General features: G+C 44.9%; 2 protein-coding genes across 7 annotated transcripts in view; one reads left to right on the top strand and one right to left on the bottom strand.

Moving 5' to 3' along the window:
- Positions 1 to 230: 230 nt before the first annotated feature.
- On the bottom strand, positions 231 to 2,726 carry LOC119365403 (auxin-responsive protein IAA15-like). The gene is made up of 5 exons (XM_037631032.1): positions 2,371 to 2,726; positions 2,065 to 2,282; positions 1,857 to 1,971; positions 746 to 807; positions 231 to 635 (listed from the first exon to the last, which is right to left on the bottom strand). The coding sequence occupies exons 1-5, from the start codon at positions 2,550 to 2,552 to the stop codon at positions 616 to 618; spliced, it is 597 nt and encodes a 198-aa protein (XP_037486929.1). The 5' UTR covers positions 2,553 to 2,726; the 3' UTR covers positions 231 to 615.
- A 17,883-nt stretch (positions 2,727 to 20,609) lies between these two features.
- Positions 20,610 to 24,371, top strand: part of LOC119365369 — a 9,102-nt gene continuing 5,340 nt past the window's right edge. For all 6 annotated transcript variants that reach the window (XM_037630991.1, XM_037631018.1, XM_037631004.1 and 3 more), the window contains exons 1-3: positions 20,610 to 20,797; positions 22,570 to 22,662; positions 22,764 to 23,240. In XM_037630991.1, the coding sequence (XP_037486888.1) occupies positions 22,881 to 23,240 (360 nt within the window). In that variant the 5' untranslated portion in view covers positions 20,610 to 20,797; positions 22,570 to 22,662; positions 22,764 to 22,880. The remainder of the gene's footprint in view (positions 20,798 to 22,569; positions 22,663 to 22,763; positions 23,241 to 24,371) is intronic.

Genomic DNA, 24,371 nt, shown 5'->3' with positions numbered 1-24,371 from the left:
GCTTTTTAGAGATTTCAATAAAATATAAGTCTTTCTAGAGATTTCAATATAAACTACATATTTGTATATAGACATAGTTTAGAGTGTAGATTCTCATTTTGCTCCATATGTAATCCATATTGGAATGACGTAGTTCAGAGTATAGATTCTCATTTTGCTCCGTATGTAATCCATATTGGAATGCAGTATCTAGAAAGACTTATATTTAGTAACGGAAGGAGTACATAATATAGCAAAATCACAGCACAAAACTTGTAGGAAAATTGACGCATTATATGACTCTTGTACCAGGTGCCTCACTTGCATAAAGTTACACAAAACCATGCTCCAGTAGCAAGCAGCTCGGGAGAACAGGGACTGCAGTCTTATTTTTCAAGAACGAACTGCAGGTGTATTTCTGAAGCATCACAACCTCTCCATCTTACATGTAGATACTACTGACTGACTGGTAGTGGAATTACAAGCTACGACACTTTCTGAACTCAATAGCGTGCTGGGCAAAAAGTAGAGATGGCTGTACACATTTCTCTCTCGGAAACTTGCGGAAGAACCTCACTGAGCAAAGACATTTCTTCCTCTGAAGCGGTCTGTAGAAAAAGGAGCAAGGATTGTGCCTCACCGACCAGCTCTTGGTGCTGCAGGTAGAAGAGAGCAGTCAGATTTATCCAGTAATATTGAGTTGATCTACAACAAAAACAATAAGTTCCACTAGTCTGAAAAACAAGGTCAGAGGAGTTATGTGTACCTAGATTGACGACCTCAGAGCTTTTCATGAGACGAATGCGCTGACAGGTTTCCACAAACATTCTGCAGGTCAATAATAGCAGATCAGTACCATATTAGAGCCAACCTTTTACAGAATCATAATGAAGCCCGAAATCTAATAACAAGAACAAGCAACCAAATTCTTTTATATTTAGCACATGGTTATCTGATAGTGGTAAGATGCAGCAAAGTTCAACTTGTTAATTTCTTCTCAAACAGAAAGTTTGTTGAGCCCTCCTAATACAATAAGAGTACACTGTGGAAAATGAATTAAAGAGCGCACTCCTGTAAGTGAGGCACGGCTAATAGATACAAAAGTCTGGAGGAAAATGTGGCCAAAACTAGAGCTGGTAGGCACAATTCTCAGTTATTGTCCTGTTTCCCTAAGCCATTCAATTCACATTACACATGAAACAGCACAGGATGGTAAGAAGATCCATTTCCACAAGAGACAATCAACACTTCTGTCTTCTGTGAGTTTGAAAGCAAGGAAAATGGCTTGCTGTCAGAAACAAATATCAGTGCTCCTACACTAGTTTCAACCCTAATCATGTCCGAGAAACTGAACAGCTGAATTCACGCATGTGAAATTAATTTATGAGCATCACTCGCCGCTAATCATTTTACATCTCTTTTAAGTTTTTCTGAGATTTCTGTTTAACTAGCAGGATCCACGACTCATACAAAATATACAGACTAAGAACAATTGGCATGGATCCTAAGTTAAACAGATAGTAGTGAAAACCAGGAGCAATCTCGTGATCCCTTGGTACAGTGTAAGAAATTTTCATGTTCAGCCCCCCGGTCCGAGTTCCTTATATATCACTACCAGATCAACAACTCATTAAACCCAAATTAATCGTTTCTCAAGCAAAGATAAACTGAAACTAACAACGCACGATCACCAAACCATCCAGATTTCTGAACCTGAGATGCTATAGCACCTGATCAGTTAGCGATTCAACCCATGACCCTAATTAAGCAGTGTATATATGAACTTAAACAAAAGGACATAGCTGAGGAGCAACAGGAGATGCAGCGACATGCGGATTTAAACTGTAAAGTAGCACAAAAGGCCCAAAAAAATTCACCTCCAGGGGACGTCTCCGACGAGCATCCAGTCGCCGTCCTTGTCCTCGTACGTCGGCACATACTCCGTCCCGCTCACCGCGTCCACGAGCTTCATCTCCTCGTTCCCAAGCTTGCCTGCATCCACAGTCAAATCGTCAGAACCCACGAGCGAGCAACACGTAGCTAACACACAGACACAGGCATGGCATGTCGCGGCGGTGCACTCACGGACGGTGAGGTGGGAGATGAACTTGTCCTGGAGCGTGGCGAGGAGCTGGTCGTAGGAGGCAGAGCTTGTGTAGCCCGCGTAAGCCTTGAGGTCGACCTTGCGCAGGTAGGGCGCGCCGTCGACGGCCACCTTGACGAACTTGGTCTTGGACGAGGCCGCGGCCGCGAGGGCGTTCTTCCGGAACGACCGCACCGGTGGCCAGCCCACCACCTGCGCCCTGCACAGCGAGACCATGTCAGCTCAAAAAGCATGGGCGCCAAATTTCAGACGGAAGGAGCGAGAGAAGGCAAGGCACGCGCGCGTACTTGGGGGAAGGGGGAGAGTCGGAGGCGGCGGCGGTCGGGGAGGGGCAGTCGGGGTCGGAGGTGGAGGCGCGCTTGCGGTCGGGGTCGGAGCCGGGGAGGCGGAGGGTTAGGGCGGTGTCCTCGAAGTCGAGGCCCGAGGCGGCGGAGGACTCCGTGGAGCTCCGCTCCGTCTCCACCGACATGGCCGGCAGCTGCAGCCGCGCAAGAGGAGGAGGAGGAGTTGGTGCTGGTGCTGGTGCTGGTGTGGGTGCGGTGGGCTCGGTTTGTCGTCTGGCTCTCCGGTCGGTCACAGGCGGCGGCTCTGCGAGGTGGGGCGGAGAGGAGAGGAGGTTATAGGTGGGTGCGGTCTACCGGTCGTCGAGGGGGTTTAATTACGTGTCGGCCATTGGCGCTCTGACACTCGGAGCTCTGCTCGTGACCTTGGGTTTTACGCACAATTTTTCATCGCGATGCCAGTTCCAACTGATATTTGCATTCCAGTCCAAGACTTATCAACTTTGCTCCATCCCTCCGAGTCGCGGGGGTCCATAACGTAAATTCGCACCTCCTTGGATTTCTCCAAACGCAATCCCCATTCCCACGGGGATATTTTTATATTTTTTGTAATTGTAAATAAAAGAAACAGAGAAATCGGGTCATCATCGTCCTTGTCCATCCATCCAGCGGTGGGGGGTGGGGGTGGTGCAGCATTAACGTTCGTGCCGCCCGTTTTTCCATGCGTGGGCCCGGGCTGCCGGTTGGCCACCCTGCAGGTCCACTCGGCCCCGCCGCGCCGCCCGATCCCGATCCGACGGCCCGGTGCCCTCCATCACCGATCCGGCAAAGGCGTGTACCAGCGGCGAAAGCGTACGGGAGGGGGGACAAGGCGATAAAGCCGGGAGCACGTGGGTGTCGCCGGGCTGTCGGCGACGTGTCCCCCACCCGCCCGGTTTTACCTAATTAAATTCCAGCATCTTGCCTTTGCTTTCGCTTTCCATTCGGGCCTGCCGCTGCCGGAATCGAATCGGCTTCCCTCCCCTGCCATCGCCCGCACGCTTTGCGCGAGAGCGACGCCGTCCACCCTCCGCCTCCAGCTAGTACCAACCTCGACTCCTCTCTTTCCTTTTCTCTTTTACCTGTGGGACCCACTGCTTTGGCCTTGTCTGTACTCCTAGTAGTTACCTTCGCCGATTTTACAGCGTGTCAGCGGTAAGATTTATCTATCTATATTGTTCATTGTTTTTGAGAGATAGCTCACCACTCAGTACTGCTGGAACTAATAGTACTTGCCAACAATCTACTCTCTCCTTTTGTCAAAACAAAAACGCTATATCTACTAAACTAGCTGGGCTCCATAGAAAACCGAACTTTGGAATGAAGTGACACGCATGTGATACCATCAAGCCATATTACAGGCCAAGGTGCATGCACGTAAAAGCCACCGGGAATGCCGTTTAGGCGCTCAAATGCAGTGCCCCGACATATTTGCACGCATCACATGCCGCACGACGGTGATCGGAGTACAAGGCCGAGAGCGGCTATCCTGTCGAAGCGCCTCCATCCAGTGCTGCAGTGCACCGTAAAAGAAAAGCAACGCCTTTTTTTCCTTTGCCTTCCTGCGTCTCTGGGGGCGAGTGGCGCTGGTCACCTTGTCCGCTAGGCGCCGCATGGCCGGCCGGCGCAGGGTGTGTGATCCGGGGGCCGGCCGAGTGGTGTTCCTTCAGCCAGGTTCCTGGCATTGCTTGTCTGCTTCCTCTCAAAGCCAACACAGCAAGGCAACAGCAAGACCACTCGAGTGGCCTCCTCCTGACACAAAGCAAAAGCTCCGCCTTCGGCTAGCTATACTACTACCACTTTCACTTTATGTAGTACAGTACGAAATAAGATTGCCGGGAGTGGAAGGGAACACCACGGGATCACTCTATTTTGGCTCGACGATGAACGCAGGACGTGCATTTATCCCAACAATAATTCGTGTAAAATCTCGGCTGATTGAGCATTAGCAATTCCTTATTTAATCAATCAAAACGGCAGCTACGACGCATCAGCATAATCACTTTTAGCCCGGAGATGAGAAGAGGCTATCTGAACTGAACTCCGTTCGATTCAACGGCCGCAGCTAGCTGGACAAGGCCTGACGGGTCTCCGGGCTAGGTAGGCTTTCCGTTGTGCACGGAAGCGGCCTACACCACCACAACACGCCAACTTGTTGCCTACAGTTGTGTACGTATGACTTACACTGCCGCGCATCTGCATCGTCTGCGTCGGGCGGATCGGCTGCAGCAGCATAGCATGATGCCAAGATTTCCCGCGTGGGGAGGAAGGAAGGAAAGTAGACAAGTGCATGCAAGGCCGTCCACAGCTAGGGATCCTGTCCTGTCTGGTTCAACCACGGCAACAACCCAAAGCCCAGCACACAAAGTGTGCAGACAGACGTGCATGCCGGATCTGCTCAAACCAAGGACCGTACACACCCTCTCTTCTTCTTGTGATAAAAAGTGCCTAAAGTCTAAAAAGCGGCCGGCCACTAACTGACCGAAACGGGCGGCCGGCCCGTGGCCGTTCGATCGCGCGAGCGATCGCTCCCAGATCCGCCAAGTGCCACCTGGTCTGGATTGGTCGCGCACCGCGGTCGTGGGCGATTTTGTCCGCATCCGGACGTGGGAGGCCCACCTGTAAGTGGTAGAGGAGAGAGTAGTGGGGGTCGTGGGCGGCGGTTTTCGAAATCTGCGCCTGAAATCCCTCGCCGCAGCGTGCTCTCTCTCCCGTCCTTCATTCATCGTCTTCCTCCTCGCCATCCTCTCCACCGAACGGGGCGTGGCGGGCGGAGTGCTCAGATTTGACGGCGGCTTGCGGGTGGTTCTCCTCGCCGGGGAATCGCTGGTGCTCCTCGCCGCCGGAGGTATGCTCTCCCTCCACTTCTACGTGCTCCTCCTCCCTTTCTCTATCTCGCGGAGCGCGGATGGTGCCGAAATGCGAGGGGAATGCTCTCTAGGGTTCGGGAACGGCGCGAACTACCCCCGCTTATCTTCGATTTTGGTCACGTTGAGTTCCGTTCTCCCATCTCGCAGCACGCGCCCAACGGTGGTCGGGATCTACAAGGTGGCCTGAAATCCCTCGCCACAGCGAGTTCTCTCCCCATTCCGTGTTCGTCTTCCTCCTCGCCATCCTCTCCACCGAACGGGGCGTCACGGCGGAGTGCTCAGGTTGGCGACGGCTTGCGGGTGGTTCTCCTCGCGGGGGAATCATTGGAGGCGTAGTTCACGGCACGGGGGTGGCTGGACAGGGTCAACGTGTAGTCCCCGTTTGCGCGATTTTAGGGGCGATTTGGCTGTTTACTTCATGTTCCGTTCAATTTTTTGCAGAGATTTGAGATGTGTTCATGATTCTTAGTTATTCTGTAAGTTGTATTAGATGTGCGCAATGTTGTGTGCAATGCATTGGCTGATTTCGTAGTTGGTGTTCAGAGATTTAAGTGGTTAGTTGCACAACATTCTCCTCAGTTGGCTACGTCCATATAGTACTTGGCTGTCCATATGCTCTGTAGTTGCAGCAGTTGTTTTTGGTCAGTTGGCTCACTGTTTTTGTGTGCAATGCATTGGCTGATTTCGTAGTTGGTATTCAGAGATTTAAGTGGTTAGTTGCAAAAAATTCTCCTCAGTTGGCTGCGTCCATATAGTACTTGGCTGTCCATATGCTCTGCAGTTGCAGCAGTTGTTTTGGTCAGTTGGCTCACTGTTTTTGTACTAGGTGGTTGTCTATACTGTGTTCAGTTGCACAAGTTGCCTGCTCGGTTGGCTGCATCACTTTTACCAAGTTGGCTATTCATATGTTATACACTTGTGCCAGTTGCCCTACTTAGTTGGTTTTACTTAGTTGCATATGTTATACACTTTTACTAGTTGGCTGTTCCCCCCTCTGCTGTGTGCAACTAGGGACTCTTGTTTGTACAATTTTAGCACCAATGCTTGCCAATTTTCCAATATAATCTACCCAATCCATCAGCGTTGTGGTGGCTGTGGTGGTTTATGTGTTATTCTCCTGCTTTGTGCAACTAGGACCCCTTGATTTGTGCAAATTAGTACCAATGCTTGCCAATTTTTCTATTTTTAATTTTTCTCAATGTGCAAGTCTTTTGTTGTGGATGTGGTTGTTTTCATGTGTCTCCCTTCATGTTCAACTAGGGACGCTTTTTTCAGAATAAGTTATCTCATTGAGCTTGTTGCCTTTACTTAACTTTTTTCTGTCTAGGTATTACTTGTCACAGTTGGCAAGTAATAATTAGGCAGAAAAAAGTTAGTTGGCTTATTTGATGTCCAGTTTGCACAAGGTTTACTGCCCAGTTGGCTGCATGATTGTAGTAGTTGGTTGTCCACATCTTCTAACTATGTTTTTTTTGTTGTATTTCCTTCCGCAGGGCAAAAATGGTTATAATAGGAGGAGATGCGGGTGGCAATGAAGGAGATGTATTTTTATTCACTTTTTTTCTTTTGTTTTTGAGTTGCTTCTCAACTTATGCATGTATGCTAATGTCTTTTTTTCATGTTTTCTTTTGGTTCCTTAATCAGCGTTCTGGAAGTCAACCTCTTCGCCGGAACTCGAAGCGTCCTGCTAATCGCCAGCCACGACCTGTGCAGAGTGTTGAGCAGGGAGAGGATGTTGAGGTAAGTGGCATGTTGATGACACAAGTCCATTTTTTTGGTTTTGTTTGGGTCATATAACATTTTTTTATTTTTTCCCATGCTCATGTTTTTTTCTTAGGATGCTGATCAGTTCCGTGTTGTAAAGCGGACTAGACGTGCAGCACTTGGCAAGTGAGCTGAGTCATCTTCTAGGGTAAGTAAAATCTCAAATATAAATGTTTTTTCTCGCCTTTTTTAGATAGTGATGAAATTATGCAGCAGTTCGGAACACTATTTTTTGTTTTTAGTCTATAAATAACAACCTTTTTGTAGTTGACATCTCTAGTCATTTTGATTTAAATACAGTTGACATTAGTTGGCATTAGTTGGCATCTTGTAGTTCACTAGTTGGCATCTTTTCATAGTTGACATCAGTGCTCATTTTTTGGGGCAGGCAGCAGTTGCTGGAGAAGCTGTCGCATCTTTCACAGCAGATGCTGAGGTATGTGGGTTTTTTGTGTGTTTTTATGAGCTATTTGAATAGTTCTTTGCAAACCTTTTTTTTAGTTACTGTTTTTCTTGTGTTGCAGTATCATTTCTTATTGTTGCACATACACTAGAACTTTTTGTAGCTGCTAGGTCTCGTTCTTTTTTTATTTACTGTTTTATTGTTGCACATTCAGTTGCACAATGGCAGTCTTTGCAGTTGTCCTCATGAGCTTTATTAGTTGCACAAATACATCATATTAGTTGGCATGATCCATTTTATGAATACATAGCTCATTCTAATACTGATCCAAATGATGATTGTTAGTTTTTTTTCATTCTTGTTTTTTCTCTTGTGTTTAATGTTTGTGTAATGCTTTCATTTTCTAATCAACAGGGCAGCGGTGAAGGAGTTGAGGTGTCTCCAGGGGAAGATGTGGAGCGACCATCACAAGCAGGCAGGATAAGGGCATCACCAGCGCGCTTTGCAAATTTCAACGCCTCTCTAACTCCACTACAGAAATCAGAGCTAGTTTCGAGGTCGGTCGGGGGGCTATTGAACTTATCAGACACACTTCCAGCGGACCTCACTAAGTTCCTGGTGCAGTCCTACCAGCCACAGACCTCTGAAATGGTTTTCCCAGGAAGGGGAAGGATCCGTGTCGATGCTGACAGTGTTCAGAGGGTATTTGATCTCCCAAATAAGGGTCCAAAAGTCAGATATTTAGTTGACAAGGATGCCACTAGGAGATTCAGACAGGCTTTCAACATAACTGGAAATTCTCATCCCCAGATCACTACATGGCTCAAGATGATTGAGCATATGGCTGGAAGAACGGATGACACATTTTTTATGGCCTGGCTTGCGGTTGCCTTCAGTACTTTTCTAGCACCAACCACGGCCTTGAAGCTCAGCCCAAAGTGTTATGGACTTGTGCTAGATCATCAAATGCTAAAGAATACAAATATCTGCCTCTTTGTAGCAGAACACATTAACGAAGCTTTCCGGAACATGGACCAGGAGAAGCAAACTGTTTGCTGCTGCTTGTATCACTTGATGGTTAGTGAAAACGACCACTTTTTTCCATATGTTCCTGTTCTTTCTGTGCAGTTATAGTTTGCTGAAATTCTCATAACAATAACTGAACTTGGCTTTTTCTTTTGTTTGGGTCTGGTGCAGATACTATACCTTGATGCGCTCGTACATGACATCCCAGTAAGCAACTGCGCGATACGATCGAATGCATGGGATAGTACTCTAATTGCCAAGGTGATCAAGAAGGATACTATCTCTCCTGGTGTGTTCGGCAAATTACAAGTGAGTTCTTTTTTGTTTTTTTCCAACAGTGTCTTCCTTCTATGTTCTTTTGATGTCTGGTCACTCTTTTTGGAAATTGCACAGAAAATTGTCATCAGTTGGCACAACAATGCATGTAGTTGCACAGATTATAGCTTTAAGTTTGGCAATCTGCACACATGTTCATTTTAAATTGGCAAACCATTTTTTTTAAGTTGCACAGTTTTACTAATCTTTGTTGCACAGATGTGTTGCATCAGTTGGTAGGAACTTTTTTTAGGTGCCATGTGTGTTGCACAATTTTTGTGTCTTTGTTCAGTTGCATATATGTATAGTTGAATTTGTCTACCCCAGTATCTTTGTTTGTAGTTGCACATGTTGTAATGTGTGGTTTTATTCAACACACAAATCTATTTTTGATAACCCTGTTATTTTCTGTTTCTCTTTTTTTTTACATCAGCTTAAAGAGGAGTATAGAGGCACGGAGCAGACACCACTGTTTGGTGGAATTTTGCAAGCTGAAGCATTTGTGGCATCCAAGTTACCAATAACATACAATTCGCAGGTTAGTGTTTTGCATACATAAACTTGCATCACTTACCAATATTTTTTCTATTGGCTGGGATGTATGTTCAGTTGGACATGTATAACTTTTGTAGTTGCGAAAATTCAGAATTTAGTTGGCTGTGATGTATGTTCAGTTGCACATATAAGCTTTTGTAGTTGCACATGTTCTTTTGGATAGTCAAAGTGTTCATTTACAACCATTGTCATCAACTTTTGGCAGAAATGCATGGTTTTTACTTTGTGCCACAGTGCATGTGTAGTTGGCTAGAATCATGTTTTTTAGTTGGCCAGAAAGTGTATATTAGTCGTTTTTGCTTATCACATCATGGTCAGTTACAGACATTTTTACTTTTTATTATTTTTTCTAACTGAATCAGTATTGAATTTTTTTTTGTTGATGCAGAAAAAGGCAAAAATTGCGAAAGTGGTCAATGAGCTATGCAAGGCTGTAACTGAACAGGTTGGCACCTTCATTGAAGAAGTTGCCAAGATTGATGACGAGGAACCAGATATTGATCCTTACGTACAGCAGCCATCAATGCAAACTGGGGCATCATGCCGTGCTCCAAAAAGAAAGAGACGGCCATCAACCATACAACAAGAAGAAGAATTTGTTGAGGATGATTCAGAAGAAGATGAGGAAATGGGAGCAGCGATAGATGCTGACGACGATGAGGAGACAGATGCGGATGAATCAGAGGAGGAGGACAAGGATGAGGATGACAATGAAGAAGATGCGGAGGAGGAGGAGGATGAGGAGGAAGAGGAGGAGGAGGAGGAGGAGGAGGACAAGCAAGAAGAGGACAAAGGAGAGGAGGAGAACAAGGAAGAAGATAGTGATGCAGAGGAGGAGGAAGAAGAAGGTGAGGCCAGAGAGGGGGACGGGGACAAAGGGGCAGCAGTTGATGGCAGTGAGAGGGGAGAAGACAAAGGCGCAGCAGCTGATGGCAGTGAGAGGGAAGAAGACGAGGATGAAGAAGACGAGGATGATTATGGTGATGATAAAGGGGGATCCAATGGAGGCAGCGACAGCAGCGATGACGATGATGATGACAACGCTCCTGGTTCTGGTGGTACATGTGGCAACACATCCAGGGGGACTAGCACTCACGCCACCCCTGCGAGCAGCAGCAATTCATTGAGTAGCAGAAGCACACTACAGTTGTTGATTGACAAGACTTGCTGGAAAGACAAGGATTTGCCAAAGTCAAAGAAAAATGACGAAACAGAGTCTCAGGAAAGCATTGATATGTTCAAGCTCTGCAACTTGAAGCCAGCTTTGCCAACCACCTTTCCCGTGCCAGATTTCAGCGACAAAGATATGTGTGAGAAGATCAACTTTGCCATTGACAAGAGCCTGTTCTTATCAACTGAAGCTGAAAAGAATCAAATTGACATGGAGAAAGGAGGAAAGGGTCTTGACTGGGTTCATTCAAAGGAAAAATACAAGAAATATTTAAAGCAGCTCCCAGACCTAAGCTCCAGCAAGAGCAAGGCAGCATCCACGGCAAAGCCTCACGTGGTCCAGAAGTGTAAAGCAGTTTCAATGAAGAAGAATCTGCAGTTGCCTCAAACCAAGGAGAAGATGGTGAGTGAAGATGCTGAAGTAAATATGGTCAAGGAAGCTGTGCTTCAAACTAATATGCCAACAGTAGTGAGCAGAGAGCCAACTAATGTCAGAGAAGTTCAACAGATCAAGGGGAAGACTCCCCTTTCAACAGTCCCACCAAAACCACCTAAGAAGAAGATTGTCAAGTTTGCCAGGGGCGCAAAGGGGGAACATGCCACAAAAGATTTGGGGTTCAGAGACGAGAGAGAGCTGCGAGCCGCAGCCATTGATGCAGGGGTGCCAAGTTCTGCCAGGTTGCTGCCAACTCAGACTGGAAAGATGCCAACTACAGATACCAGTGTGCCAACTGATGTGTCAGTTAGCAATATGGTCACAGTCAAAACCACCACAGCTGGTCAGGAAGGCACCACTGCAACTGCAAGTCCCAAGGTGCCTACTGATAGAGATGCTTCAATGCCAAACACAAAAGGAGGTGATCCAACTATCAAAGTGCCGTCCCCAAGAGTTGTCTTTCAGCAACCATTAACACAAGAGGAGGTGTTCGACATTATAAGTAGGTGCAAGCCTCCAAGGCCGCCAACTACAACACTATTGCGAACCAAGTCAGTGAATGGTGCACCCATGTTTGTGCCGCAAGGAGATGCCCCGGTCCTTGAACCCTTACGAAGATCAAACTCTTATCATGGTGACGGGTTCTGCGATGCACCATCTTTTGACCTCGGCATAGATGGTGATGCTCCAGCACCTGCTCCAGCAGTAGATACAGCGGAAGCCGGTGTGATTAGCATCGATGAGTGTGAGTTAGACCCAGCAGTTGTGAATGAAGGATGTGATGCTGCTGATGTTGGCAAGGCAATAGCTCAAGAACTAGATGTTGGTTCACCAGAGAATTGCCACACCCCGATATGCGCAGAACCAGAACTTGGCACGAGCAGTTCTTCGGGGCCACCTCTTGCACGAAGACAGAGGAGGGTAAGAAGGCCCGCAGCATCTCAAAGGTCTCCATTCATCGACTACAACAAGAACAAGACTTTCAGCACCAATGAGGCAGTGAACAAGCTTTACGCTGCCCTCTTGTATTGGGTCAGGCATCACAAAGGAGCAAATGATGGAGCTATCAGGTAAACTAACTCCCCACAGCCTACATACATATCTTTTTCAGTTGCATAGCACCAGCCACTTAGTTGCACAGAAAGCATAGTATGTTGCACAGAACAGGGCTTTTAGTTGCACACTGTTCTTTTTTTTCATTTTCATGCACATTTTTTTTGCTGCTGTGACCCTTCGAGCTAACTTGTCTTTTTATTGCTTTCAAAAAAAAATCAGCCCTGAGATAATTAGGTATGGTGCTTTCTACATTTCTTTAAAGGAGTTAGTTGATTCGATGAAGCCGGTTCAATGGTTGTCAAAAATTGTTATTGAGACTGGAATCTTACACATCATGGATAACTTACCAGAAGGGTCAAAGAAGGTTGTTATGCCACTGAGGTTTTCTGTAAGTTTTTCCAAAACCTTCTTTTTACCCTCATCTTTGTTCTGTAGCACTTTTCGTTGACCATTTGAGGGAGGCCTTTCACCTACTAAGGAGTTTTGAGCCACGTTTTATAATCTCTGCAGATAAAATTACAGCAAGGGATCCACAATGTGGATGAGATGAACAAGAAGTTTGATTACAAGAACCGTCTCGACAAGAAAGACTTGGTGAGTGTTGTGCCCACATTATCAATCTTTTTTTAGTTGGCACCCACAGCATGTCCAGTTGCACATGACACATCTGTTAGTTGGCAGATACTTGTTGCAACCCGTTTTTTAACTTGACAAAGTCTTTTTACTTTTTTCTTAGCTACATCTTGTATTTGTGTCTGAAATCGTTCACGCTTGCAGGTCATGCTGCCAGTGCTCGAGTGCACAGATGTAACCGATAAGGACGGAGGGAGGCATTATTGGGTCTTCAGTGTCAACTTGAGGGACGGACGCTTCGAAGTTCTTGATTCAAGCAGGACGCTGGACAACATTGAGCTGATGAACAACGCCTCTACCATTGCGGGGGCAGTACGCCAGCTATGGAGGAAGCATTACCCAAAGTTCAGCATCGAGTACTTCCAGATTATTGACATTGACGTACCAAAGCAGCTTGGCAAGTAAGACAATAAGCATTTCATTCCTTCTCAATCAAATACAATCATTTTGTAGTTTTTAAATTTTTCTACATGTGCAATCTTTAGTATTTTTAAGACACAGTACTAGTCTTCAATCTGTTTTATCATTTTTATGAGTTTCTAATGGATTATCTAGCTAGTTTGCAGAGTGGCGCGTAAGTAGTTGCAAAGTGGCACATAATGAGTTGCAGTAGAACACAAGCAGTTGCACAGTAGGACATAAGTAGTTGCACAGAGATGCATTACCTTTATTTGGTTTTAATTTTATGTGACAATTTTTTTTGCCCATTTTTTGCAGTAATGAGTGTGGGTTGTTCGCACTGTTTAACGCCACCGAGTGGAATGGTAGCCAACTGCGCAACTACGACCCCAAGGAAGTACTCAACATCAGGAAGAAGCTGACGTATGATTGGGTCACCAGCGTGCACAACACCACCCCATGGAGGAAGTTGCTGAGATACGACAAGGAGTAGGTCAGTACTTTTTTTTTCTGCTCCATGGAGGAAGTTTCTGGTTTGTATAATTTTATTAAGTAGATTTTGTAGTTGCACACTGCTAGTAATTGCGTTTGCAACTCAATATCATCACTTTTGTTGATACATTAGGAGCACTGTATATACAATTGTTCAACAACTAAATATTTAACCAGTTGCCAACAAAGGCACAAATAGCAACTTTTTTTTACACAGTGCATGAACTAATTCAAGCAGCATAAATTAGATAAAGAGGAATCATAGATGCTGAATGTGTCCACTTGGTCCCAACATTGCTAAAAAAGACATCATTATTTTTCCTTTTTTGTTCCAAAGTTACAAATGAGGAAACAGAATCATAGGAGCCTCTGTGGACACACACCAGCAGTGTGCTCTGTAGATTGGCACTGGCTGCATTTGTTTTTCTTCTTTGGGTGTAGCTCCAGCGCCGATTTGTACCGTCGACTCTTTGCCCTACCCTTTGTAGTAGACCTTGGAGGATCCCTAGGCACAAAATCATCAGAAGCTTGTGCAAGGGATGCAGCCTCCAACGGGGCAGTAGGACCGTCACGATCACCTGTGTAATAATCATATAAAAAGTTTAGTATTTTTGTTATTGTGCAACCAGCACTGGTGTTCTGTGCAACCACACAGTACATTTTTGTGCAACTAACTGGTTGCTGTGTGCAAGTTAAGTTGAAAAAAACACCTGCAGTAGCACGGCCTGTCATGGTACTTGGATTGTAGTCGCCTATGGGTAGAACATGAAAAATAAGTTAGATTTTTAGCTTGATCCTCAAACTAACACAGCGCACGCAACTAGGCAGCATGTTTCTGTTCAACTGGGCACTATGATATGTGCAACTAAAGCCACTCACCCTAGTTTTTGTTTTGGAGTCGGTGAAGGTACTAACCTGGGTTATGAGCCCCCTGAGTCCTGCCTGTAGGTCCATTGGGAGTAGCACAAAGGGCACTGCTAGTTGGGCCTGGCGGGGGAGGAGGTCTTTGAGGGTTGGCATCACCTATAGGCAGAAACAAGACAAACAAGTCAGTTGTGTTTATCTTTTTTATGCTCGAACTAACACAGCATGCGCAACTAGGTAGCCTGTTCGGTGCAACTGAGCACCATGATGTGTGCAATTGGAGTTACAGACCTAGTTTGATGGGGAGTTGGGGGAAGGTAATTACCTAGACGACGAGCCCCCTGAGTGCTGCCTGTAGGGCCATTGGGAGGAGCATGCGGGGGAGGAGGTGGTGGAGGATGCCGTGTACAGCCAGGAGGGGGAGGAGGTCCTTGAGGGTTGACATCACATATATGCATAACTGGAAAAAATAAGTTAGCTGTGTTATCTTTGATGCGTGAACTAACACAACGTGCGCAACTAGGCAGTATGTTCTTGTCCAAGTGGCTACCATGGTATGTGCAACTGGGCACAATGATGTGTGCAACTTAAGTTACACACCTAGTTAGATCAGGAGTTGGGGCAGGTAATTACCTGGATGATGAGCCCCCTGATTGCTGCCTGGAGGTGGAGGAGGTCCTCGAGGGTTGCCATCATCTGATGGCCCCGTTGCAGCAGTCGGTTTTTTCCTTTTCTTGGACTTGTTCAGGTGGCCGATCTCGGTACGTGCTGCACACATATGCTTGTATACAATAGCTTGTGCTGGATCAGAACCACTCGCAAACTTTGCTAGTTTCCGAAAATCGTATATCATGTTCCTCTCCCTTATCTGCTTCTTTGATTGAGGAGGCATTTCATCCGGTTTCTCATAACCAGTCCCTGGCGCACTAGGTACAGCAGTAGGTGTCCACCGTCTTAGCAGGTACCTTTCCGGTATTGACATCAACGCCAACATGGGTGAACACCTTGAGGATGTGGCAACAGAGGATGCCGTCCTTGTCCATTTTACAACACTCATACAAATAGGAACGCTCCTCCACCCTTGCCTGCACCAAGTAGTTTCAAGAACCATATTTCGCAACAAATTCCTGGTTCGGTCTGAGCTCAAACACATCATCACCAACTTGGAATGCATTATAACGTCCAATCAGCTCAAACTCTTCTCTAAACTTGCGGTAAAGGTCTCTAGTATAGGTTTTGTAAGCTTGCTTATCTATTGGGAAGTTGGACCACAACTCAATCTCAAGGTGTTGTGTCCTGTAATCATTGCAGCCTTCCTTGGCAAGGATGTGGTTCTGTATTTTTTCATATTGCTTGACGAAGTTCAACATTGAGTTGTGTGGGTTCACATATCTTTTGAGGACGGCTTTGAACCCCTCACTACACTGTGTAGACTGGAGGAAGGGAAAGAACCTGTGTTTGAAGTAGCACGGCACCCAAGTTGACATGTATTCGTACAACTTCTCAAAGTGCATGTGTGCCATAGCCTCATACTTCATCATTAACCCAGCCCAATTCTGCTCAAACTCGTCTATAGTGAAGCTGAAGTCAACACACTTGTTGAAATCATCAGAGAGTCCTGGATTCCGGCACAGCAACCAACCAACCTTTTCCTGAGCCTTTTTCATGATATGCCATCGACAACAACGGTGCACGGTGGTTGGAAAGATGCTCTGTATTGACTGCCTCATCGCATCATCCTGATCGGTGATGAAGTTGTCAGGAGATTTGCCATCCATAGCCTCTAGGAATGCTCCAAAGACCCAATCAAAGCTCGATGCCAACTCCTGCCTCACAAACGCGCAACCCAGCATGAAAGATTGGCCATGTCGGTTTATTCCTATGAAGGGCGCGAACGGCATATTGTACAAGTTGGTCATGTAGGTGGTGTCAAACGATATGCAATCATGGTACGCCTCCGCATAAGCTTTTCGAGCTAAGCCGTCCACCCAAAATATGTTGACAACTCTGTCCTTTTCATCATATTTCACCTTATAGAAGAAGTCTGGATCGGTTTTTTGTATATCCTTGAAGTGCGCAATTGTCTCAATCAGATCACCCTCCTTTGTGTCATCTCTACGGAAACTTGTACAAAGATTTGTTATTGCCTTTGGTCCGAACGGCACCATCATCTCAGATCCATAGAACTCTGCCATTACATGCATCATTCGTCCTGCATAATACAAAAACAAACAGTATATCCTTTTTTTAGTTGCACAAATGCGCACATCCAGCTGCACAGTAATAGGACACGTGTTGGCACAGAAGATAATCACAGGAAATGGACACCTAGCTGCACCTTTTTAAAAACACTTTGCAGTTTTTGCATACAGGACATTGTGTATTTGCACAGTAAAGACAATCTAGTTGCACAAGAAGCACCCAAAGTGATATATAAAAAGCATGGGAAGTTGGACAGCAGTTGCATAGTTAAGTCATTTCAGTTGCACAGTAGTACCATAACAGTTGCACACTGGACTGCCTAGAGGGAAACTTAATTCTTCAAGGGATATAGAAAAACACCACACCTGTAGTCAAGTTGCAGTTATACAAGATGCGCAAAAACTCCTTTTCATCAGGTCAGATGCCTTGGTGGGATCTCAAGTATTTGGACAATGAAGGTTTGTTCACGAGCGGATGATTGTGGTCACGAACAAAGTGCGTCACCTCCCATCGCCCATCTATCAGCTTCACCAACATTTTCGCCTTGCATTCAGTCTGCTTTATTGTCTCACGTTTGCGCTTCTTCTTCTTCTTACTAGTACCAGCATCCTCTTCAGCAAATATTAGAGGTTCTTCTTCCATCTCCTCATCACTGTTAACAGATGTTGGATCTGGAATAGGGTCCAGGTAAGGAGGAGCCTCAGCTCCTCCATCATCAACTTTGGGCTTCTTGAACTTGTTGCAGCAAAACTGTTGTTTTATCAATTCATTGGTGCGGGGTGTCCGTCTAGAGGTGTTCATCTTGATAGAGAAACCCATCCATAGTGCGTAATTGTTGTAGTGATCCTTAGTAATTTGAAGGCTGTCAAACCTCATGCCAACATAGGGTTCCATAGGTTGAGAACCAGCCTCATCCTCTCCTTCTTCTACTTGCACAGCTCTGTCAAAAGCCCCAGCTTCCAGCTCAGTCCTGGTTGGACCAGGAACATTTGCCTCGGTTCCTGTGTCATCAAGAGTATGGCTCTCTGACTGCAAAGACACCACTACAGGGGCACCACGGGCTGATGACTGGCCTGCCACATTGTCATGGCCCGTAGGGTTACCATCACGACTTGCCTGTGTGTAGTAAACAGATCGACCATTTTCTGTGTAGTTTCCTTATTGTATGCTGGGTTGTTGCTGATCCATATCATGAGGAAGCTCATTGAGATCTGGAGGCAACTCATTGAGATCAAGCATTTTTTCCCTTGTTTTTGGATGCTGCCACACACTCCCTGCACATATAAAAAAAGAAGAAATTGATGCCATCAGTTGGTAACCACAGAAAAACTGTGTTTCAAAACAACCTAAAAGCAACATGACCATAGCATAATCTTTTATTATAACAGTTATGAATTTTTTTGTTTGCACAGAGTTGTTATGTTAGTTGCACAGTTTGCAGTAAATAACTGGCAAGAGCATGACTTCTTTTTGCTACAGAGTTTTTCTTACCTTTTCCCTTTTTGTTTTGTTGCAATGATCTGTAGGTTTCCGTTTCGCAAGGAGCTCTTTTCAGATTTTTCTGCACATAATTGGATGCTACATTTGAGAAGGAAAATCCAGGTGAAAGAAGAAAGAAGAAAGAAGAATTGGAGGACAGATTATAGTTATATGTTTTTCATCGCCATTTATGTTTCTAGATCTGGTATATTTGAACATATTAATATGGTTTGCAATAGGTGTGGGACCAGAATATATGCGTGGGACAAGATTTGTGTGTGAATATGTTAATATGGTTTGTGGCTTCATTAGCCATGGACAAAAGTTTCTATGTTTTTCCTGTTGCACTACAAATTTCTGGTTTTCGCTAGAATAGACGTCTCAATTTCCAGGATTTTCACTTGGCCAGCATACATATTCAGTTGGACATTCAATGCTTTTAGTTGGCTAGAATAGCTGTCTCAGCTGGCCAGGTTGCATTTTTTCAGTTTTTGTGGCCAACATGCATGTTCAGTTGGACAGTTAATGCATTCAGTTGGCTAGAATAGATGTCTTAGTTGCCTAGAATAGATGTCTTAGTTGGTCATCAGTTTTTGGCCAACATGCATGTTTAGTTGGCCAGAAAACATGTTTTTTATTTTCACATATACTACATTTTTTCCAAAGTGTTCACTCAGAAACATGTATTGCCAGATATATGTTTAGTTGGCAAGATACATGTTTAGTTGGCCAGGATACATGTTCAGTTGGCTGGGATGCATGTTTAGTTGCACATTTATAAATTTTTCGTTGCACATGTTCAACAAAGCATTGGGCAGTCAATTTTTTGTTCATTTTGCAAATAATAACTAGAAGTTGGCTTTTAATCATGTTTTAATTGGCCAGATAACTCGTTTTTAGTTGGCTTGTTTTAACACATCCAGGTGGTAGTTTTTGGCATGTTTAACACATCCAGCATGTTTAACATCTGGTGTGATGTGCCGGACTCACCTCTTTTTTGAAGCAGATTCTCCATGGATCCATGGAGAAGGGGGAAGTGAAGAGGTGCAGAGGGGGCTTACCTGCTCCCTCTGCATATATCAGTTGTCCAGCATGCATGTTTAGTTGCACATCCAATGTGTTCAGTTGGCTAAAATAGATGTTTGAATTTTTCATCGATCCATATATCATTTTGGCCAGGATGCATGTTCTGTTGCACAACCAATGTATTTAGCTGGCTAGAATAGACATTTCAGTTGGCCAGGATGCATATATCAGCTTGGCCAGGATGCATGTTTCTGTTGCACAGTCAATGTGTTTAGCTGGCTAGAATAGACGTTTCAGTTTGCCAGGATGCATATATCAGTTGGCCAGCATGCATGTTCCGTTGCACAGACAATGTGTTCAGCTGGCTAGAATAGACGTTTCAGTTGGCCAGGACGCATATATCGAGTTGGCAAGCATGCATGTTCAGTTGGCTAGAATCATGCATTGGTTGGCCAGAAAATATGTCTTAGTTGACTTGTTGAACACATAAAAGAGGGCAGGGGAAACTTGCTTGGCATGCATGTTTAGAAAAACACGTCCAGTTTCGATCTGGGAATCCTAAGTTAGTGTGCAGATGCACTCATGGGGGGATGGGTGGGGGGTGGTTGGTGTGATGTTCACAATAGGGTGATGTTTCAGATCTACTCTTTTTTTGAAGCAGATTCTCCATGGATTTTGCTGATGGATCCATGGGGGAGGGTGTTTTTATAGATGCAGTACAAGAAAGGGGAGAACTGAAGAGGGGTAGAGAGGAAGTACTTGCCTGATGTTTGTTGCCTGGTATGGGTCTGATCACCCTGCCTTTTAGATCAATTTGTTGAAGCAGATTCATCTATCTTTCTGCTCCCATGGCGGCTATACAGGAGGAGGAAGAAGGAGTTTTGCATCCCTTTCTTTCGTGCAGGTCAAGAAAGAAGAAGAAGGCACGGGGGGCGTGGGAGGCGTTGGGGTAGGTACGGGGGGCGTGGGGACGCTGCGTACTTATGCTGGGGCGTGAGGACGAGCGGGCGTGGGAGGCGTGGGAGCATGGGATACGGGGTCTATTGGGACTGGCCGCTCAGTCGGGTTTGGTGGCAGCCTGTCCCCTTCCTTTTCTGTACCGCGGGGGGACAGGGCTTACCGTTTTGGGCTGGCCGCTCGATCGCACTAGTAGGCAGCCGGCCGCCCACTAGACGTGTCCTAAAAAGTAAAGCACACCGTTTGAGATAAAAATAAACGGCGCTGTTAAAAATCAGTCAACTGATACTTCGCGAAGTCTCAGTCGACTGGTTAGCCATCCGATCTGTTTCTTGCTTGTAGATTCGCGCTGGTTCCTTTTGTGTCGTTTTTCGGCGCAGACCGGCCCGTTTCTTTTTTTTACGTGGAAGCTTGGCCGCGGGCGAGCGTTTGTGGTTTTGTGGGCCGGGCAGTTTGTGTTGGGATGGGCTTCTTTCATTGTTTTTTTTCTCGGGCCGCTAGGAGGGAAGGGGAGCCAGGGGAGCGGGCACTGGGGTAATTAAGAGGGGAAAGGGAAGAGGCTACACCGTGGTAAATATGAGGAGGGGAGCGGGCAGTCATTTCAGCTCTATCCTCTCCACTCTCTCCATTTTCTCTCTCCCAAATCTGTACAAGTGCTTGGTGTTCCCGGAGGGGTTCTTTTAACATTCAGATCCGACCGCTCCTGCACTACCAGACAGAGAGAAAGATGGCCGATGCTGCTGGCAAGTGAGTCCCATAAGCTTTGCTTGTGTTTTTTTTTGTTTGCACGCGCCCCCCATAGATCTGAGTGGGGCTGTAGGTTTTTTTGTATCAAGTAATACGGCATAGTAGTTTCAAGTAGAGAATCGCCCCCAGTGTGCAGCACTTATATTTTTATTAGATCTTTTTTTTCTCATTTTTCTTTTGTGTTCGTGTGTATCAAGATGCATGCTGAATTTTAGTGGCATATTTAGGGTTTGCATGTATGCATATATGTAGATCCCTTTTTCTTTTTTCATGGATAGTTGTTTGATTAAAGTAATCTAGAGGATTTTTTGTTTTTGTTTATAGCGTTTCTATCGTTAAGATGTTTTGTATTTTTGTTTTTGTGTGTCAATAGAATGCTGAAAATCATTCCCAGTGAAAGTAGAGATGATGTATCTTTTATCACCGGAGGAAGTTGACTAGTAGTTTCAGACTTCCAGTGATACGTTCATAAAGGATTTCAGTGACTAGTAGTTTCAGACTTTCAGTGACTAGTAGTTTCAGTTGACTAGTAGTTTCAGACTTTCAGACTTTCATAGCTTTTTTTGTACATTTTCATGATATATAGATGATTGCCATGTCCATAGTTAAGATTTAGAATTTCAATGGTACATAACATAGTTTCAGACTTTCAGTGGTATGTTCGTTTTGCTGAACATAATTTCAGATTTGCAGTGGTACGTTCATACGACTGAATATAGTTTTAGACTTGTTGGTATGTTCATCTTACTGACCATAGTTTCCATTTGTACCATTTTCTATGTTCATAACTTCCAGTGGTAGTTAGTATGGGCATATTGCTAGTGCTGTTTTATATCTTCATAGCTTTTTCTTTTTTTTCATTGCATTTTTTGCTGATTTTTGGTTGCACTTGAGACTAACACTGTATGTCTTTGTACATTTTTCACTTTTGTTTAGTGTTAGAGCACCTGATCCAAATATGCACGTTCAAAGTTAGCACCAAGTTTGCTTGATCAAATCCGCTAGGATGTATTGTAGATAGTCAACTAATGATCAGTTAATTGATTCAAATCCGCTAGCAGCGTATGTGGTGTCGTCTTTCTCTTTTTTTTTCCAGATTTTTCAAGCGCAACCCAGTTACTTATGTGGCACTGATTAGAACTAGCAGTAAAGCCAAGTAGCTATAACAGAGTGATTAGTACATTTTTGTATATTTTTTACTGGAAATAGTACTAGTAGCACCACCAATTTCTACGTAGGTACTTTTAGTTCAGAGTTTAGACTCATGACCTCACATGAGTACTTTCTGATATGTCGAGTAGCAAAAAATGAAATATCTTAGCCTGGATTACCATCATTTTGTGAATTAATTTTAGTCATATAAACGTACTAAAAAGCAAGGTTTTGTCATTTGGGTGGGCAGGGATCTTAACTTCAGGAACCTGATGGACCCTGTGTGAAGCTATTTGAAAACTACTTTTTGTTTGTATTTCCTATTTGAGAAGAGTGTAATAGTAACCACATGTACAACAATACTTTTCGTTCTGTCTTTTCCCAAAACTGAACCACTAGCATTTTACGGCAGAAGTACTTTTTTTATGTGTAATTTTTTTGGTTGTACCATCCGGTAAGCATAGTTTTTGGGCTTTTTCACAGTCATAAAGCTGCATGAATATATGGTGAAATATATATTTGTTTCTGAGATCAAAGAAATGACACTGTAAACTGTTATTTTCAGTGAGTTATCCATTCTAATTTATTTTCCTTTTTGCTTTCTTTTTGGATGTGCACAGGAGGTTTGTGGAGTTTGTTTCAACCATTGCAACTATGGGAGCAAGGGAAGCGGTTTCAGCATGTTTGCATGGGAGGAGTTCAACAATGCAGGGGTAACTCACTCCTAACTTTTTGTACTAATGCCATCACAATACTCATAACTTTTGTCGTGACATCACTCCTAACTTTTTGTATTATTTTGTGTTCAAATCAGGTTGTGCCTTGCAATGGAAGGGTCCGTTTCAACAATGTGACAGGAGAGAAGGTGACGATTGTGGCAAACCAATGGACATACACTGTAAAGTGTTAAAAGGGTCGTATAAAGAGCGCTATGTATGGGAGCGGTTGGAGGAAGTTCTATGATGACAACATGCTGGGGAAGGGTCAAATGGTGGTGTTCTTCCTGGATGAACCTTCGCCTAGGGCAGCTATTTGTGTGATCCAAGTGGGCAACGGCTCTGAAGATGAACAACCTATGGAAGAGGGCGATCCCATTGAAGATTCAGATTCAGATGATGAGGATGGAGAAGCTTCAAGCGATGATGGTGAAGGCATTGTTCGCACCAGGGGGCTTTTGCTTACTGAGACAGAGGGTTTTCAGCTACAAGGGCTGCTGCCTCTCAGTGATGATTTCATCGGGTTTCCTTTCGTTCACCGCCTCACAAAGACAGACAATTGTTTGGGCATGATGGTATGTATCTCTTTTTCCCTTTTTATTTATTTTTCTTCTGTATGGGTATGCTACAAGTATATATATCTGAACACATAATACAAATCTGATTCCTAGGGAAGAGAAGGGGTGGGGTAATATGATTTATGAATTGGAAATTGCATAAGTAAAAATATAAGATTTGTTTGCAGGAGTTTTTAGTATCTGCAAGTATGTTTGAACATGTATTCATGCTCAGTTTTTTTTCAATACGCTTTTCAAGCAAAAAAATCTAAATTGTGTTTTAACCTTTTTTTAAACGACTCAAAGACAGAAGGAAGTTGCATGGTTTTGATAAAACACTCACATACTTGTCTCTGTTTTTGTGTTTTTCCCATGATGCATAGAAAATACCCAAGAAAGTTGCTGTTGCCACGCCGTTTGAAGAACACGGGGTTGTCGGTATTTGTGTGGATGGTGGGTGATTCAGAAAAATCAGAACTGCATGCCTTATAACTTGGTTGCAACTCGACTTTCATTTCTTGTTTGTACAGGGAGAGGCGCCAGGTGCATGTCCCACAATGGGCACGCAACTGCATGTCTTCTAGTTTGGTCGCAACTAGGGGGGAGGGGTCTTTGTTTTGTCAGAGGGGCCGGCGTCGAGAGGCATGGGGCCCAGTTGCATGTCCCACACTAGGCATGCAACTGCATGTCTTCTGTTTTGGTCGCAACTCGGGAGGGGAAGACTTTTGTCTTGTCAGAGGGAGCGACGTCGAGAGAGATGGGGCCTAGTTGCATGTCCTACACTAGGCACACAACTACATGTCTTCTAACCTAGTCGTAACTAGGGGGATCCTTGTTTTTGTCGGATGGGGCGGCTTCGAGAGACATGGGGCCTAGCTGCATGTCCCATAGTAGGCACGCAACCGCATGTCTTCTAACTTGGTCGCAATTGCATGCCTTACAACTTGGTTGCAACTCGACTTACATTTCTTGTTTGTACGGGGAGAGGCGCGAGTTGCATGTCGCACAATGGGCATGCAACTGCATGCATGTCTTCTAGTTTGGTCGCAACTAGGGGGGCTTTGTTTTGTCGAAAGGGGCCAGCATCGTGAGGCATGGGGCCCAGTTGCACGTCCCACACTAGGCATGCAACTTCATGTCTTCTGGTTT

Source organism: Triticum dicoccoides, chromosome 1A (assembly GCF_002162155.2).
Source record: "Triticum dicoccoides isolate Atlit2015 ecotype Zavitan chromosome 1A, WEW_v2.0, whole genome shotgun sequence".
Classification (NCBI taxonomy): domain Eukaryota; kingdom Viridiplantae; phylum Streptophyta; class Magnoliopsida; order Poales; family Poaceae; genus Triticum; species Triticum dicoccoides.
Note: the sequence above shows the minus strand (reverse complement) of the source record. Positions and strands in the feature narration are given on the sequence as shown.